At 43.7% G+C, this 17,618-nt stretch overlaps 1 protein-coding gene across 1 annotated transcript; it reads right to left on the reverse strand.

Moving 5' to 3' along the window:
* Window positions 1-4,684: 4,684 nt before the first annotated feature.
* On the reverse strand, window positions 4,685-5,905 carry PtA15_11A286 (uncharacterized protein; the record flags this gene model as incomplete). Its single annotated transcript, XM_053161178.1, has 3 exons — window positions 4,685-4,809; window positions 4,914-5,708; window positions 5,800-5,905. The coding sequence occupies 3 exons, from the start codon at window positions 5,903-5,905 to the stop codon at window positions 4,685-4,687; spliced, it is 1,026 nt and encodes a 341-aa protein (XP_053025151.1).
* Between the last annotated feature and the right edge of the window lie 11,713 nt (window positions 5,906-17,618).

Below are 17,618 nucleotides of genomic sequence, written 5' to 3' on the forward strand. Positions count from 1 at the left end.
AGTCGGGGACTCCTAGGACTCAATAGCTCGTTGACGCTGGGCTCATAACCTGAGAAACCAGAACAGCGGGCTGTGAGCTAGGGAGGCCGTGATGAGAGGCCGACGACGAAGAGAGATGAGAAAGGAAATGGACTAAGCACCTGAGAAACCAGAACAGCAGGCTGTGAGCTAGGGAGGCCGTGATGGGAGGCCAACGACGAAGAGAGATGAGAAGGGAAATGGACTAAGCACCTATTGAGGTGCGCAGGGAATGACTCAGAAGAATGATGAGTGTCACATTGCATAGGGAGCAAAAGAAAGAGAAAGGAAAGAAGGAAGCAAACCTGAGAAACCAGAACAGCAGGCTGTGAGCTAGGGAGGCCGTGATGGGAGGCCGACGACGAAGAGAGATGAGAAGGGAAATGGACTAAGCACCTATTGAGGTGCGCAGGGAATGACTCGGAAGAATGATGAGTGGAGAAAAAGAAAAGGGAAATCGGTACAACACAACTACAGACTAGATACACGCTTCTAAACCTAATGTAGTGATAAACAAGGTTGTACTGGGGCCCGCTCCACCTGACTGACTTGCTGCAGTCATCCGCCTAACCTCTTCTCTGGACTGTATCGCGACATGGCTCGCATGCACCTTTGCAAATCAGTGCTCAAGAATGAACTTGAACATCAACTTGCAGAAGTGCATGCAAGTTGCACCTTTCCAACTTTGAAACCCCCTGATATACACACCATTCTTTTTCTCCCGGCTTTTATGCCACTCTTTGTAATTTTTTCTGTTTTTGTTTTTCTGAAAGTTCACCATCTTGAGTTTTCAGTATTTTTAAGGTGCTTAACTAATTTAACTAATCAACTTCTGACTCCCAAAAGTGCTGGACCTCCTGAAGACCAAATTTTGCTGTCCAGGCCCAGTCCCTAGGACCAAAAATTCACCTGTGGCAAGTTGGGAGTTGGGAGTTGAATTCTTTAATATATTCTGGAAGCTGTAAATTGAATGCTAAGAGCAACTCCACCGCGGGAGCTTTCTGCCGTGCTAAACGTTTGCCATGTTTATCTCCCAAGCTGCAGCGGCCTACTGTGGCACCCACTGCGCGGGAGCTATCCTGAGAGCTAAAACTAGGCTTTCACCAAGCCCCAAGTGTGGTAGTGGGTGGGGGTTTGGGGGCGTGTCTGTGGGTGATGAGATGTCAACAATAGTTGAGGTGTCACAGGCACTATTTGGGAGCTCAGGTGTTGCTATGTTTGGCACCACCCAAGCTCCAAAGGCTCCTAAAAACCCAGATAGCAACCTGGGTGGCCATAAAATCTTTCATTCTTGGAGCTAAATGTCAGATAGCACCCGTGGTGGAGTTGCTCTAATTGTCCAAAAAAAGACAAAAATAAAGAAAACAAAATTATAACTTCTCACTGGGGTGTCCAAAGCCCACCAGAATTTTACAGCAGGTAGAATACACTCTGCAGAGCACATGGTGAACTAAATGGTATTAGATCACCCCAGGAAAGGGGTGTCTAATTTGGCGGATTCCCTCTTGAGTAAAACCTACAGCCTTGAACTCATCCAACTGGAGTGAGAGACACATTATAGGTCTTCATGTTATTCCAGCTACGTAAATACTGCTGTTCTGGGTGGTTTGAAAGACCTTTCACTCTATTATACTACTCAGAATTCTGACAAGAAAGCTGTTTACTGTTGTGGTGTGAATTCATAACAAAGAAAACCTTCATGCAGTAGCTCACCAGGAAAAATAAATTGTCACTGGACTACAGGTGACATCAGCCTAAGTCCACTGAGCTACCCACCAGTTGCACAGTTGGCCGCATGTACAGTCCCCTGCAGGAAACAAAGGGGCCATTGTAGCCTAGTTATGGTAGTGCCAGAGCTGGAAAAAAGTGACAGCCGTTGTTGCTTGATGTCACCTGATGTCTGGTGACAATTGATTTTTCCTGGTATATAGTATCTATTGAACCTAGATCAGTTTTATCAAGTACAAGGCAGTTATCCAAGTCTATTAAAACCACAGTTCTGGGGAAGACTCAAAACATAGATAGCATCTTGATAACAAAAGCTGTGAAAAGTAGCAGAGCTCAAGGAGAATTTCTTTTGTAGCCCCAGAATGCTTTATTACTGAAATTGTTGATATATTTCCCAGTTTTTTCCCACAGGTTTGAAAATTTGAAAGCTAAAGAATTTGGTTCTTTGCTTTTCTTCCATTCTTTCCACAGATGAGTTATTTGATTTTGCTGGTGAACTCCCTCTTCATATGTCAATTCTTTCCCCCAAAGAAACTTCATGAAAGATCTTAGTTCAGTTTTTGTGGTATATGGCTTGATGGCATAAATTGCCTCTTCCAGTTCCCTTCAAGAGAGATGTTTCTGGATGCTTTAGCATGTGGTTATGAAAATTACCATCAGGGGAAGGATTATTCAATTAAATACATGTACACACATCTTTGCTGAAATTTCTTCAAAGATTCCAGATTCCAATAATTTCGCATATGCACCACTTGTGATCAAAGGGGAAAGAGAAATTTCAGCCAGGAAAAAAACAAGCCATTAAAGGATCAAGAACTGACTGTTTCCAGTGATCTGATGGAATTCCACAGAAATCCTTTGCACTTATTTTGTTTGAATATAGATTGACTTCAGTTGCCGCATAGTCATTCCTAATTCAAGATAATTTTCAATGCTGAAGTTCAGTATGTTGATTTAATTGAATTTCAGAGATAAAGTGCCTTGTATGATTATGATATGAGATTCTTATGTGATATAGAAAAGAGGAAACCCAATCTTATTTCCATCAAAATACAGAAATGGAACCTTTCCATCTGTGATTAATCTACACAGGAAAATATCTATACATGCACCCAAGATGCATATTACCTCATGTAATTTTGATAGGTTTTTTTTCAAACTGGAATGCCAGAGATTTAACTGACCCAATGATTTTATGCACCCTTGTCTCGGGACATCTTTCATTTTGATTTTGCCCAGAATTTCTTGATATAAACCTGCCTTTTCCGGATTCCCTAGCCATCATCAGATTCCTATTTAAAAAACAAATATAAGAATATTAATTTTTCTGACCATTCAATCTCTAAATTTTATACATGATAGATCAGGGAGCTTACATTCCTTCTTCCTGTTCTGTTTTCAGAGAACGTAAACTATATTCTCCTTGAAGTGGTAGATGACAACTACCAAGACCATGAGTGAAATGGATATTCAGTTTTTTGCTTGAATGACTAGATAGAATTACAGAATAAATTATACTTACAAATTTGATCCACTACCTTGAAGAAGATTGGAATTACAATCAATTGATTGTCTCATCTGTGATCTATTTTGATTGATAATTTACTTGACACATACACTTTGGCTTTGGATTCTGCTGAATGACTCATCCCAGTTATTGAAGTCATGCGTTTAGATAGTCCTGCCCCAGTGGCAAAACACTCCCCCGGTTTTTTGCTTAATAGAACCAAAAATGCGAGATAATTAATGGCTAGCAGACAACCAAGAATTGACATTTCAGACTTGTGTACTGTTGACATTGTGCTACGGGTTTCTCAGTGTTGAGCTGAAGAATTTTTGTTGTGCTGAGGGTTGTGACTTGGAGGTGAGGGCGACTTGACGTAAGGATCTTGAGCGGCTTATCTCTCACAGCAGTACACCTAAGAATGAAATCGGTCAGGATACCTTAAACCTAGGCGTGTACAAATACAAAGACCCTGGCTGGAACATGTTCCGGCAGGGTCGGCCGCGCGCGGAGATGAATATTTTTTCCGCAGTAGGCCCATCAGGTTGACATCCTCCTGAAAGAGGGGGACTTCATGATCAAAAAATCCCCTGCATTTGACTTCAGACCAGCCGGTCAGTTGGCTGAAATTGACTAAGCAACTCATCTAATAGTCGTTGTAAGTTTATATTACAAAAGCTTCTCGAATTGGCTGGAATGGCCAATTTGATGTCATTTGACAATATGTATTCAAATCTTACAGATTTCACAACTGTAAAGGCTCCGTGTACAAACCTGTGTTCACAACTGAGCTTCTCCAGCAGAGGTAGGATGGATCGGGCGCGTTTTCCAGCAGCCCGGGTGACCCGGATTGAAAGGAAATCCTCTCGGGATGGCCGGTCATCGAGAGGATTTCCTGTTAGAACTTCCCATTTGGTTCTTGGACGCGAGAATTTTTGGCAGCGCTCGAAGCAGGCTGAGGTTTATGATTGCACACAGTTTTGAAACAGGTTTGAAAACTGCTTGACTAATCAAATTTGAGGAAAAAAGATGACTTTCATTAGACTTTCAAACAGTTTTGAATTAGTTCTCAGAAACATGTTCATAATCAGTGAACCGACGACCAGTTTCCATCGTGGCAAAAGAATCTAGAAACAGAGTGTAAATTGATGAGGTTCTGGATTGACAATGTGGAAGAGTTTTGGGTTATTTCTAGACATCCAGAGGTATAAGAACGTACCTTGCTTCGGGATCAAAACTGGTCCTCCATAAGAACGTCATCGTTGGCAGTGTTACCAGTGTCTCTTCCGATCCTGATCTCAGGCGGCCAGGTGTATGCTCGATCAGTTGCATCCATGGCTTTGCGAGCCGCGATAGAAAACAGGCTAGTCCAAGCGTTGAGCCACTGACGAGCGTCTTCAATCGTCTGCCGGTCGACCAATGGATCATTTTTTTTCAGCAATGAGTCCCAATAGGTTTCCAAGATCGCTGAACAATCCATAAAGCCTCGCATAAGATTGACCACATCATCCACTGCTCCTCGACGTCGAGTTGGCCAACGTGTAACCGCGTACCTGATACTTGGGTATTAATTCATAGTTAAGCTTCTCAGTACCTTCAAGTAGTAATTTCAATTGATGGTCGCCTATTTCCATTGATGGTCCAACAAAAATCAATAACTGACTGTTGGTTGATCGAGAAAGCTTATTGAAATATATCCGAGAGATTATCATTAGATGAACGGCGGCTCGAGCAAAGTTTCCTTTAGTATTATTTGTGATTGTTCTGCTATCATCGGGTTCCCCGTCGGAGTCATAATATCTGTCAGCCTTGAAGCGGATTGGCTGTGCCAACAGGCTCAACAAGTCATCGCATTCCTCAATCGCTATTTTCCAGTCTTCCCGCGACACACTCAATAGAGATTTTTGAAGCCATTGAATTATTTGAGCAATGCGGTCAATGATTCGAGGAATTCGTCTGGTGATGGCTGCAGTGATGTATTGGGAAGGTGAAGGGACGCGGCCCCATCGTTGGTGCTGATAGGAACCAGAGAAAAAGTCGTGGCATGCGGTCATCATGTATGCAACGAGATCTTCAGTTTTTTCAGCTCTGAGTCGAGTCACATGCTCCACATGTGGGTTATCTTCTAGAAATCCCTGCCCCGTGTCGTTTGTGGTCCAAACCGATAATATTGATAAAGCCATTTGTTCCAACAAGTCGTCGATCTCTATGCAGTTGTTCAAGAACGCTTCGTACCACGATTTAGGGTTGCTTTCTGCTGGTTCCATTAGGTCGAAAGTGGTGAGTAGCAGCCTGAACTTTTCTTGCAGTGCGGGTAAGATAATTTTCTTCAATCGATAAGGAATTTCGTTTCTCAATTCTAACGTTTTGTGATCTTCACTAATATTAGCCGATGTCACCCGATTACTATGGCTGCGTGCGCGGTGCCACAGCTGCATCGCGACTTTTGCGGAAATTTCTAAAGAAGATTTCACAAGACGATCCACAATCAGCTTGATTTTAAACGTCTTCCGCGACTTGCCCAGTCGATTCTGAGGCAGAAAGCTCACCTTTGTATTCTAGCTCCGACTTTCCATCTGGATTGTTTGCTCGAAAAGAACTCACAGCGTCTGTGGCTTTTGCGGGGGTGTTAATTTCTTTGATAATCTCGTCCATCCTGATTTGCTATATCGGATTGTCTTCGACCGTTTCTGGAGTGGTTCTCGCCGTCGGCACTGTAATTAGCAATCGCATTTGTCGGGTTAACGTTAAGTTGACATCGGTCCGGGCTAACCCCGAACTTATCAAGAAGTCCCTCCGAGGGGCGAAGGGCCCTCCGCAGGAGAGACTTAACACCCGGTGAAAACTCGAACTTAACTAAGTCCCCCTGAAGAGCGAAGATATCAGGATACAGTGGAATGAGATGGAAAACTCCCCAAGGGAAGAATATGATTACACCACGAATAGAGTTTATATACAAAATAGTTTTGTACTTGGGTTGATGAGAGAAAACATATAAAACCATAATGAAAATATGTAATAAAGTATGAAATGATGTAATAAAACTATGTAAAACCGTAGTGATTATATAAGGACTAAAATGATATGTCACAACGCTCCCCCCCTCAACAACCCCAAAAAAACAAATGCATGAAGTAAAAAAAAAGATAAGGAGAGGAAATTTGAAGGAAAAGAGGAAACACAAAAAAGAAAACAAACAATTTTAACAAAACAAAAAATAGAAACTGAGACAAAGAACAAGGAGAAGTTGATTGAGAGGGGAAATCCAACAAGTGAGTCGAAGAAAGGCGGAAGTTGTTGACCGGATAAACCCAAGGAGAGCGCTGGGAACGAAAACAAATAAATAAATAAAGCATTATTGGTTAACCTCCCTTGAACCAATCAGCGCAATGATCCTGAAGGCCTGGAAGGAGACGGACAGATGCGGGGGGTGTATGTCCCTTGCAGCTAGCGCATACTGTCCCCCCTGTAATTGCCATAGCTTGTGACGGGCACCGCAGTCCCGTCTGAGTGGCAAACTCATTGACCTTCTTCCAACCCAGGGCCTTGGTGAAGATGTCGGCAAGCTGATTGTCGGTTGAGATCCAATCCAGTCGTACTTTACTTTGGTAAAGCAGCTCGTTGATGGTATGAAACTCGCAATCGATGTGTCGATGTTCTTTTCGAGTGCCGCATTGCGCACAACAAGACTGTTGTTTGGAGTTCCAAGAAACTGGCGCGCCCCAGACCATAGTGATGAGGCCATGAACGGATCTTGATCCTTCGCCACCCCAGTTAGCATCAACAAATGTTTTGGTTGCATCAGAAACGTTGCCTCCGGCAATGATGGGTAGAGACGCCGCCGCCGTGAAACGGATGTAGCTGACAAGATGATCTAGAGCAGTCCAATGAGACTCATCAGGAGCCATTGAAAACCGCGCCAGAAAGTCGACGGCGAAGGTGATGTCTGGCCGAGAGCCCTGAGACAAGTAGAGAAGGCATCCAATGACAGAGAGATATTTCTTGTCCATCTCTTTGGAAGGATTGGATAGCAAATCGGAAGAAAGAATAGGGGTCCGAGTTTTGATGTTGGAGGGAATCAAACTGGTGATTTTGCTGACCAGAAGAGGCTGATTGATGCGAAATCCACCTGGAACCTCACGTACTCGCAGCCCAACAATGCTGGAAAGTTGCTGATCCCATTTCAGATCAAGGACAGAGTCAAGTTTAGATTTGAGTCGCTCCAGAAGTGATTTGGAGCTTGCAGTGAAGATACCATCGTCGACATGCACCCACAAGAAAGCCATGTCCGAACCATTGCGATACGAGTAGGTAGACTGATCTTCGAGATTTGGAAAGAAACCAATGGATGAAAGGCGATTCTTGAGATGCAGCCACCAGCAATGGCTGGCCTGCCGAGTCCCGTAAAGGGCCTTGCGGAGTTTGAGAACACAGTTTGGTGAAACATGCACACCAGGCGGCGGTAAAATATACACATCATGATCGATGTCACTGTGGAGGAATGCAGACTTGACATCAAAGGAAGCAACCGGCCAAGAGAAACGCGAAGCTATTTCCAGAAGAACCCGCAGCGACGTGAAGGTCGGAGTAGGAGCAAAAGTTTCTCCCACATTTACTCCATGAACTTGACGAAAGCCTTGCGCAACGATCCGCGCCTTGAAACGAGTGATTTCTCCTTCTTGACTACGGTTAAGCGCAAAGACCCAGCGGCAGTTAATGACATCAAAGCCGGCCGACATTGGGACCTCATCCCAGACATGAAGAGAAATCATCATGCCAACCTCATCGTCACATGCGCGCATCCAATGAGTGCTGGAATCCGATCTGAGTGCCTGGTGGTAGGTATCCGGCGCATCAGAGATGAAGGGCGAAACCGATACCGCAGACTCCAGGCAAGCATCCTGAATGTCAAACTCTTTCATCAAGGTAAAATCACCAAGATGCTGAACAGTGATAGAGCTTAAAACGGAGGTTAACTTGCCAGGATTTGAAAGTGCGTAAGGAAGTTCATTTTCATGGAAGGCAACCGATGCTCCACGCTCCAATTTATTGGCAACTGGGTCCCATAAAATCCAACCGTGTGCGACATCAGAAACACCAATGTGAATGAGTTCCTTACACTGCAAAAATAACTTGGTCAACTGCTTGCAGTTGACATGCAGGATACTCAAGCCAAGCTGCCATTGTAACTCCACATGAATGCAGAAGTGCCTTTGTTGGCACAGTCACTGTGCGAGGTGCACAGTGACTGTGCATTGAAGCTTGGGTTGAGTCAAACCTTGAGTAAGGCTGGTGTAACACCACAAGCTTCCTCAGAGTTGCCGCATGTCAACTGCTCACAGTTGACACAGTTTTTTTTGCAGTGTTAGCGCGGGGAACAAACTGTTTTGGGTATTTAACATTGTGCAAGTAAGCCCGACAACCAAAGATATGCAGCATATCAAGAGACGGCTTGGAAACAATACAAATCTTGTACGGTGTTTTAGTTGCACCATCGTGAACCACACGGTTGAATACAAAAGTCGCCTGCTTGAGTGCCTGAAACCAGAGTTGAGTCGGAATTTTTGCATGGATGAGAAGGGTACGCGCCATGTCGAGAAAGGTCCGATTGGTGCGCTCTACATTGCCGTTTTGATGATGCTCATAGGGAACTGACATCTTGTGCCAAATTTGATGATCCTTCAGAAAGTTGTTGAATTTATTAGAGATGAATTCACCGCCATTATCAGACCGAATGCAGAGAACCTCGTGTTTAGTGTGTTTCTCAAAGTTGAGAACCCAATCAATAACAGAGTCACAGGCGTCAGCTTTGCGGCCCAAACCAAATGTAGAAGTCATTCGGGAGAACAAATTGTGAATGACCAGTCCATAAGCGCTTCCGTCAATTGCCTCAGGAAAAGGCACAACCAGGTCAACTGAAACTATGGCCCCAGGTTTGTTGGCAATGTCACGCAAGGGAGATGAGACAGGAACATGCCAACTTTTCGCCATCAAACATGAATTACATTTCTTCACTGATGAATTGAAACATCTTTCAGGTAACCCGTGAACTGAGTTGTACAGGATTGCACGATTAAGTGTGCAAACTGCCAGATGACCCAGCCGCAGATTCCATACACGCAAAGAAACACTTGAAAGAGAGGAAATGGATGTTGGAGGTGAAGCAGGAGGAATTCGGGATTTGGAGAGTGAAATGAACCATCTATAGTTTTCGGAGTAAGAGGGGAAAAGAACACCAGATTGATGAAAAAGAAATTGACCATTATTGAACAAAACCAAGCCGTCCCAGCGATTGAAGAAACCAACCAAAAAAACCGTACCGTTGACCCGAGAACACAAAAGCACATTGCTCAACTGAAGGACACCGCTGGATCCCTTGATCACTATATCACCAACCCCTTCTACGGGAAGGCATTCTTCTGATGCCACACGTAGTCGGATATCAGTAGGGTGGAGAGAAACAAAAAGATCACAACGTGACGTTACATGGTTGGTAGCGCCTGTGTCGACAAGGATGTCCTCGGATTTGTCAGGCGTCGCCGAGATTGAAGCCAAGGAATTGTTGAGATACTGAAAAAGATTAGACAAGACTGATGACTTCTTTGGTTTCCAGTTTGGATTGATCCGACGCGGATCCTCAAGTGGTGGAAGTCCATTTTTGGTGCGAGGACAGTCCGGGGCCCAGTGTCCCCAGTCCCAGCACAAAGTACAAGGAAACTCAGGAGTTATGGATTTGGATCCCCACGAATCCGCCGGCAATGAACCACAAAACCCCGACTGAGACTGACCGCCACGAGGCAAGAAACCGCGAGAACCACGCGATCCTCTGAAGCTTCCACCTTGGGCTTGCTTAGTGGACAACACCATTATCGCCGGTTGATTGGCTTGATGTTTGGAAGATTGATCCACTCGCAAAGTGATGCTGAGAATATCATTGGCGGCCACAGAAAGTCCAGGAGAGATTGCCATGCAAGAATCTATGGCATTAGCAACTTCGCTATGGTGCTGACGAAGCGCAGAGTGGAAAATTAAGGATAGCAACTTATCCGTTGTCCAGCCACCCATGTGCGTCTCCAAATCAATCAGCTCCCTTTTGAAATTCTCAAAGCTGATCGATGCGGTGTGAGACACGTTGTCCGTCTTCTGAGTCAAATCAGCCCAATGACCCAGGAGTAGCGACCAGGAGGACCGCAAAAAACGAGAGGACAAAGAAGTCCAGGCGCCATGAGCTGTCATGCCGTGAAGAGATGAGCGTAGAGCAGGGTCAATAGATTGTTTGATGACAGCCAAGACCCCAAGTGCAGTGATGGAGTCGTCCTCAAAGAGATCTTGATCAAGATAGTCTTCATGCCAAGTAACCGTCACAATTGTTTCCTTCAAGGCAGCCGACCAGTGAGGAAAGTTGGTGCCGTCCAATAGCAAGTGTGGTTGGAGTTTCTCGCCAAGCTGTTGCCACTTGAGGTGATTGGAGACCGAAGAATCAACAGTAGGATTAGCCTTGGAGTTGTCAAGAGCTCGGATGAGTAAAAGCTTGATAAAGTCTTTGTCCAAACTATCAATACCTCCTGGCTCCAGGACCTTCTGGAGTAGATCATCACCAGTCCTGTCATCATGCGGAAGACATTCGGGAGGTGGCAGGGGGGGCGATGGCAAAGAAGAGGGTGAAACATCTCGATCTTTCCCTTTGCCAGAAGGACCAGGAAGACTAGCGGTAGGAGTCGGGGAGGGTTTGACAGTCGACCAAGACACAGGGCGCATCACTGATCTTATCAAGAAGGATGGTTGAACCGGGATGAAGGAAGGGGTGGACGTTGGAGAGGTAGGATTCAGGGGAAAAGAGCCGGGAACAATAGAATGAGAACTCTCTTTGTCGTCAGACATAGAAGGGGGCAAATCTACTGAGTGAAAAGAAGATACAGTAGAGTTCAATGGAGAAGAAAGTCGTGAATAGTTCCGAGGTCTTGGAGGAGTAACTCTAACGGAGAAGTCGGGGAGGATAACTTCAGGGTTCCGTGAACGAGTATGAACCATAAAAATGAATTCAAGATAAGCTATCAACGTTGATGGTTCAAAGCAATATCAAGTAGACAACTATGAGTAAGTGTATAAATGGGTAGAAGTTTGTTGTTTTAAGGGTAATACCGCTGGTGACAGCGTGGGCTCATAACCTGAAGAGCAAAGATATCAGGATACAGTGGAATGAGATGGAAAACTCCCCCAAAGGGAAGAATATGATTACACCACAAATAGAGTTTATATACAAAAATAGTTATGTACTTGGGTTGATGAGAGAAAACATCTAAAACCATAATGAAAATATGTAATAAAGTATGAATTGATGTAATAAAACTTTGTAAAACCGTAGTGATTATATAAGGACTAAAATGATATGTCAAACCACCCCCCCCCCCCCCCCCCCCCGCCCCTCGCCTGACTGAGTGAGGCTTTCACCTTTGGCCACTACATAACAACGCCGGGGGTACACTGCGGGAGTACTTCCTGGCCCGCTTGTTTTTGGAGACAACAGGATCACCGGCTCTGTGAAATCCAAGTGGATTTTACTGCTCTCCCGGCCGTTGTCTCCACCCTCCCGTGGAAAATGCGTGGAGACGACGGGAAAGCGGCCGCCTGTGGGATCGCGGTGGAGCCCACGAGAACATTGACGGGAATTCCTTGTCGCTTCCTTTAACGAGGAATCCACGTTTGGGTTGAGCTTAACTAAGGAGGAGGCGCGAAGCGTCTACGAAGGAGAGGCTTAGGACTAATGTCCCATATTTGGCCTGAGGCTGCTGGGTTTTTCCAATGAAAATGTGTGATTTTGTGTTTACAACTCTCCTACAACTTGGTATCACCTCATAATCCAAATCCCAGTTGGCCATGTCTAGCCCTTGATCTCAGCTGTCTTGTACATGTTTTTTCAAGTAAATTCATCAAGAACTGGCCGCTCAGCAGCCATTCTTGTAAGGGCATTTTCTGAGCAATGTGACAGAACCGCCAGGCCATTTGCAGATCAAGTTCAGAAACTTTCTCACGGTTTCAGCCTTGCAAGGAATTGCAAGCCATGCTTTTACAACATTTTTTTTTCAAAGGATGGGGGTAGGTGTTGTGTTAAACACACCAGAATATGTAGAAAGAAAAACTGATTTTAATGGTGCCAGAGGCTGTGAAAAAATCCAAAGGGTATACAGTGATATGGGGGATATGAGGAATTTTTAGATGTTTGGCTGGGCAGCCTCAGGCCAAATCGCGGACATTAGCAGGAGGGTGCTTGCGCCCTGCGAGCACAGGGAGGGACTTGTGTTAAGTTCGCGTCTGGGTGGGCATGACGAGGCAAATGGTGAGCATTAGGGCTATTTTGGTGACAGCCGCTGCGGCTCAAAACCCTGGCCCGCCTTGTTGATGCTGATGACCCAGGGCAACAAGGGACTTGAGCTCTGAGATCCCACTCAAAACATTTTGACCGACTCATTTGCAGCATTCCACTTGGCCAAGATCAGATTCCAGCGAGGTCAGCAACAAAAGACACAGCATACACACTGACACCCTAAACACATACAGCATCCGCCGAGCCAAGCAAAGAAACACTCTCAATCCGGCCCATCCACTTCTGTCCAATCATTGCAAGCAACCCGCTTGAGTTTGTCGGTGCACTAGGATACCACCCAAACCAACATGATCACTTTGCCAATCATCAGGTCGGTGTTGAAGCCAAGCAACCCAACTCGGCTATCCAAAAGTGTGTTTGAGTCCAATTGATCAAGAACAGAAAGAAGGTCACCGCTTTGGTCCCCAATGATGGTTGTCTAAACTTTTTGTTAGTCAAATAAGCTTGAGAATTCACCATTAGACATGCCATGCAATGCGCACTTTTTGCTGATGCACTTTTTATGATTTCCCTCTATTGCTTTTCTCTTGTTAGGGACAACAATGACGAGTTTTTGATTGCTGGTTTTGGTCAGGCTTGCAAAGCTAAGGGTGATATTCCTAGTGTTTGTTTTTTCAATCATATTTGCCTCCTGTCTGCCACTTGACAAGTCCCATGCCCCCTGACACCTGCTGCTGAACCCTCAGGATGTTTGCCTGCGCTGTTTTTGGGAGTGATAATAATCTTTTAAGTATGCAATGCCATGATTTTTGTACACTCCTACATCTGAGACAATCTTCCAAAATGATTGGGTCAGATATCAACAAGATATTTTTTTTAGGGGGTTGATAAACGTACCCGGGTATTTCCGCGTTTGTCACGGTTTTTGCGTACCCCCTTTTCCGTGTGCGTACCCAGTTTTTTTCTATTCATTTCTACGCAATTCAGATAATACCAAAATTCATCTAAAATGATGAACATAATTATCATCTAATCAGAATTTCAAAAAACTCAATTTCCAAATGACTAATTAATTTGTACCCGGTTTTTTGCCTACCCGCTTTTCTGGGGTAAATACTAAGGGGATAACTTTTTTTTCACATGCCCCAGCCGCACAAAAATTTCAGGGCACTTATAATTATGGATACTTTACATTCCCTGAAATTTTTAGGATTTTCAGGGAGTGCGCTGTGGGCTTAGTAGGAAAATTCACGCTAACTGAATAACTTTTTTGTTACATTTCCAAACAAGCTAAAAATTTCAGGAATATTTAGAATCTCTATAATCTCCTTGTCCTGAAATTTTCAGCAATGGGGTGGCATAAAAACATGAGATATAAGGGGTGTGCGGCAGTCTTAAGGGGAAAAATCCGGCTAATTGAATAGCTTTTTTGTATAATCTCCGTGTCCTGAAATTTTCAGCAATGGGGTGGCATAAAAACATGAGATATAAGGGGTGTGCAGCAGTCTTAGGGGGAAAAATCCGGCTAATTCAATATCTTTGTTGTTACATATCACAGCAGTCTAAAAAGCTTGAGTGAACTTTCAAGTATGCATATTCTCCGTGACCTTGAAATTTTAGCAATGTTGTGGCATCAGAACATGTCAGCCTGTAGGTAACTAACCGTGTCTGAGAGGGTTGTTACTAGCAAGATGATAGTGTAATATGCCAAGGATGGGCCAATGGGTTCGTGGTAAGACCTGTAAAAGGTTTCACTCTATCAGTAATCTTGACTGAGAGGCTTGCTCAATTAAGGCGCATCCAGATCAACACAAGGTGTTAATAGGCATCCAAGGAATAACTCAACTTGGGTTTGTGGTTTTACCTACAGAAAGGTAAGGGTAATCAAGAGTTGAGAGTATTCCTGAATTGAATGATGGGTGAGAATGAAAGCACTGTTTAACTATAGTATGGGTTAAACTTTGCTGTAATAATATTCTGAGGGATAAACAGTCCTGGGGGGTGTGTTTATATAGAGGGGAAAGAGCAGGAGGGAACATGAGGCGCTTGGAAGCGCTTCAGGACCAGGGGGGAACTGGAAGCGCTCAAGGGAAGCAGATCCTCATGAGGATCAACATTGGAAATGATCAGGGCAGTGTAATGATCAGTACTGATCCTAGATCAGTAGCAGTGCACACTAGCTGATCATAACCAATCAGTGATTCCATTCAGTGCTCTTTGAATTGGATTACATCATGTATTGTTTATGTATTTGTATCATAACTAATATGTTATGTAAATAGGTACTGAGGCGTAACAGGGGATAAATGAGTGATACCTGTCTGGGGGTATTTCACATGTACAGTAATATTACAATGTATTGTAATCTTACTGTTTGCACTTAACTTAACTCTCATAACAACAGTACATTATGGTAACTGTATTTAACTATGGTTATCTGTAATGTAATGTATAACAAGAGTACATTCTTAAGCTTGTATCTAATGATATACATATGTAATAAAGGTGTAAAGGAATGTACTATAAGTAATGTGAACAATTGCAGGTACTTGGTACGTGTAAGGTACTGTGACATGTACTCTGTGGCTGACAGAACATGAGTTATATGGAGTGCGCAATATAGGTATTATGACTACCGCGCATCCCTTACATCTCATGTTATGATGCCACAACATTGCTAAAAATTTTAGGTCACAGAGGATATTCATATTTGAAATTTTGCTCAAGTTTTTAGACTGCTGTGATATGTAACAAAAAAGCTATTCAATTAGCCGGATTTTTCCCCTTAAGACTGCTGTACACCCCTTATATCTCATGTTTTTATGCCACCCCATTGCTAAAAAACTTCAGGACACGGAGAATATACAGATTTTAAATACTCCTGAAATTTTTAGCTTGTTTGGAAATGTAAAAAAAAAGTTGTTCAGTTAGCGGGAAATTTCCTACTAAGCCCACCGCGCACTCCCTGAAAATCCTAAAAGTTTCAGGGAATGTAGAATATTCACAATCATAAGTGCCCTGAAATTATTTTGTGGCTGGGGCATGTAACAAAAAAGTTATTCCCTAAGTATATACCCCAGAAAAGGGGGTCTGCAAAAAATAATCAATTAATTAAAACGGTCTTACTTCGCGCAGGGCGAAAAGCTCTTCGCGCACTGTGCAGTGCGCGAAGTTTGCAAACATTTCGCGCACTGCGCGTGAAGGGCGCAACTTTTTCAAATTATTTTTTGACCAATCAATAGAAAAGCTTCTTATTGTCCTCTGTGAATTTATTTGGAGTTTTTTGAAGCTTCCTTGTATGCTTAAAAATCCCACCAATAAAAAAAACAAGTACAGCCATTTGGGGACCTGGAATTCATATTCCCACCAGTCAAAAAATCCAAATAATTTAGTGAATAATGATACATATGAATTCAAACTTTTTAGAATTTTTTGGCCACTTTGTGCAAGAATAAGGCTTTCAAAAATTAGGAAAGTTCACCACTTACTGGCGCATTTTGGCATATCTTGAGAAACAGTTACTGGTTTTTGAAAGCCTTGTCCTTGTACAAAGTGGCCAAAAAGTTCTAAAACTTTTAAATACATGTTTAATATGATTCAATAAATTAATTGGATTTTTTGGCCTGTGGGAATATGAATTCCAGGTCCCCAAATGGCTGTACTTGTTTTTTTTATTGGTGGGATTTTTAAGCATACAAGGAAGCTTCAAAAAACTCCAAATAAATTCACAGAGGACAATAATAAGCTTGTCTATTGATTGGTCAAAAAATAATTTGAAAAAGTTGCGCCCTTCACGCGCAGTGCGCGAAGTGTTTGCAAACTTCGCGCACTGCACAGTGCGCGAAGAGCTTTTCGCAGTGCGCGAAGTAAGTCCGTAATTAAAATTGGTTTTTTTGGTATTCTGATTGCATGATAATTTTGTTCATCATTTTAGACAAATTTTTATATTACTTGCGTTGCGTAGAAATGAGTAGAAAAAAAAACGGGTACGCGCACGGAAAAGGGGGTATGCAAAAACCGGGTACAAACGCAGAAAAACTGGGTACGTTTAGTAACCCCCTTTTTTTACCTATTTTTGGATGCTTTTACAACGGCCATTGCAGTTGCAATGCAGCGCGTGGTACCCTGGCAGTACCACATTCTGCTACAGTATTACCTCCGGATTTGATCCACTCCGGGGCGGGCTAACCAAACTACAGGACCACCTAAGGCTGTGGCCCGAACCCATGCCCTGGAGATTGAACCCCGGGGTTCAGGGCGCGGGACGGCATTCTGGAATGCCCCGAACCCCGGGGCATGGTCAGTTTTTTAAGGGGGGGGGGGGGGGGGGAGCACGCAGAAATGGCATTTGGATGGGTTTTTTGAGTTTTCTTGGGCTGCTTGGATTTGTGCATCAGCATCAATGGATATCAAGGACTATGTACAATGTAACTCCGGGTGATGTGATTGAGAAAGATTGAGAAAAGAACAGGAATAGCTAAAAGAGCCCGTCAAAAGCCTGATACCAATCCTTGAGGCACAGGAGCTGCTCAATACTACTTGGTGCAAGGGCAGATCATTGCCAAGAGACAATGCGCCGGCCCTTTGAAAAAACACGCTCATACAATGCACTTGTGGCTGGAATGGCAAGGAAGTGTTGTGCCATCAAAGCCAACTTGGGGAATTTTTTTTGTCGTGAATACCAATAGTTGAGTATCTTGATGTCTTCAGGTTCGGGATTCTCTTTTAAGTAGCAAGAAATCTCTCCTTGAATTCCGTCCACTGACGCAGTTGTTTCATATAGCGATGTACCAAAGAAGCTCTTCTTTGTTGTTGAAGTAGCCGGCATAGCTTGTTGAGGAGCGGGTGGAGTTGGCGGCGGAAGGGTCTTCTCGAATTCAACTGCAGTTTTGTGGAATGTAGCTTGGATTTGATTGATTGAGAGATCATAGTGCTTCATCATGAAGGTAGCGTGAACGTCCCAAAACGCGGATTTAAATCTTGGGTCCAATATCATTGCGCAGATATAAACAGGTTTTTTGAGAGCGCTGCTGAAATACTGAT

This window comes from Puccinia triticina, chromosome 11A, assembly GCF_026914185.1.
Source record: "Puccinia triticina chromosome 11A, complete sequence".
In the NCBI taxonomy this organism is placed as follows: Eukaryota; Fungi; Basidiomycota; class Pucciniomycetes; order Pucciniales; family Pucciniaceae; genus Puccinia; species Puccinia triticina.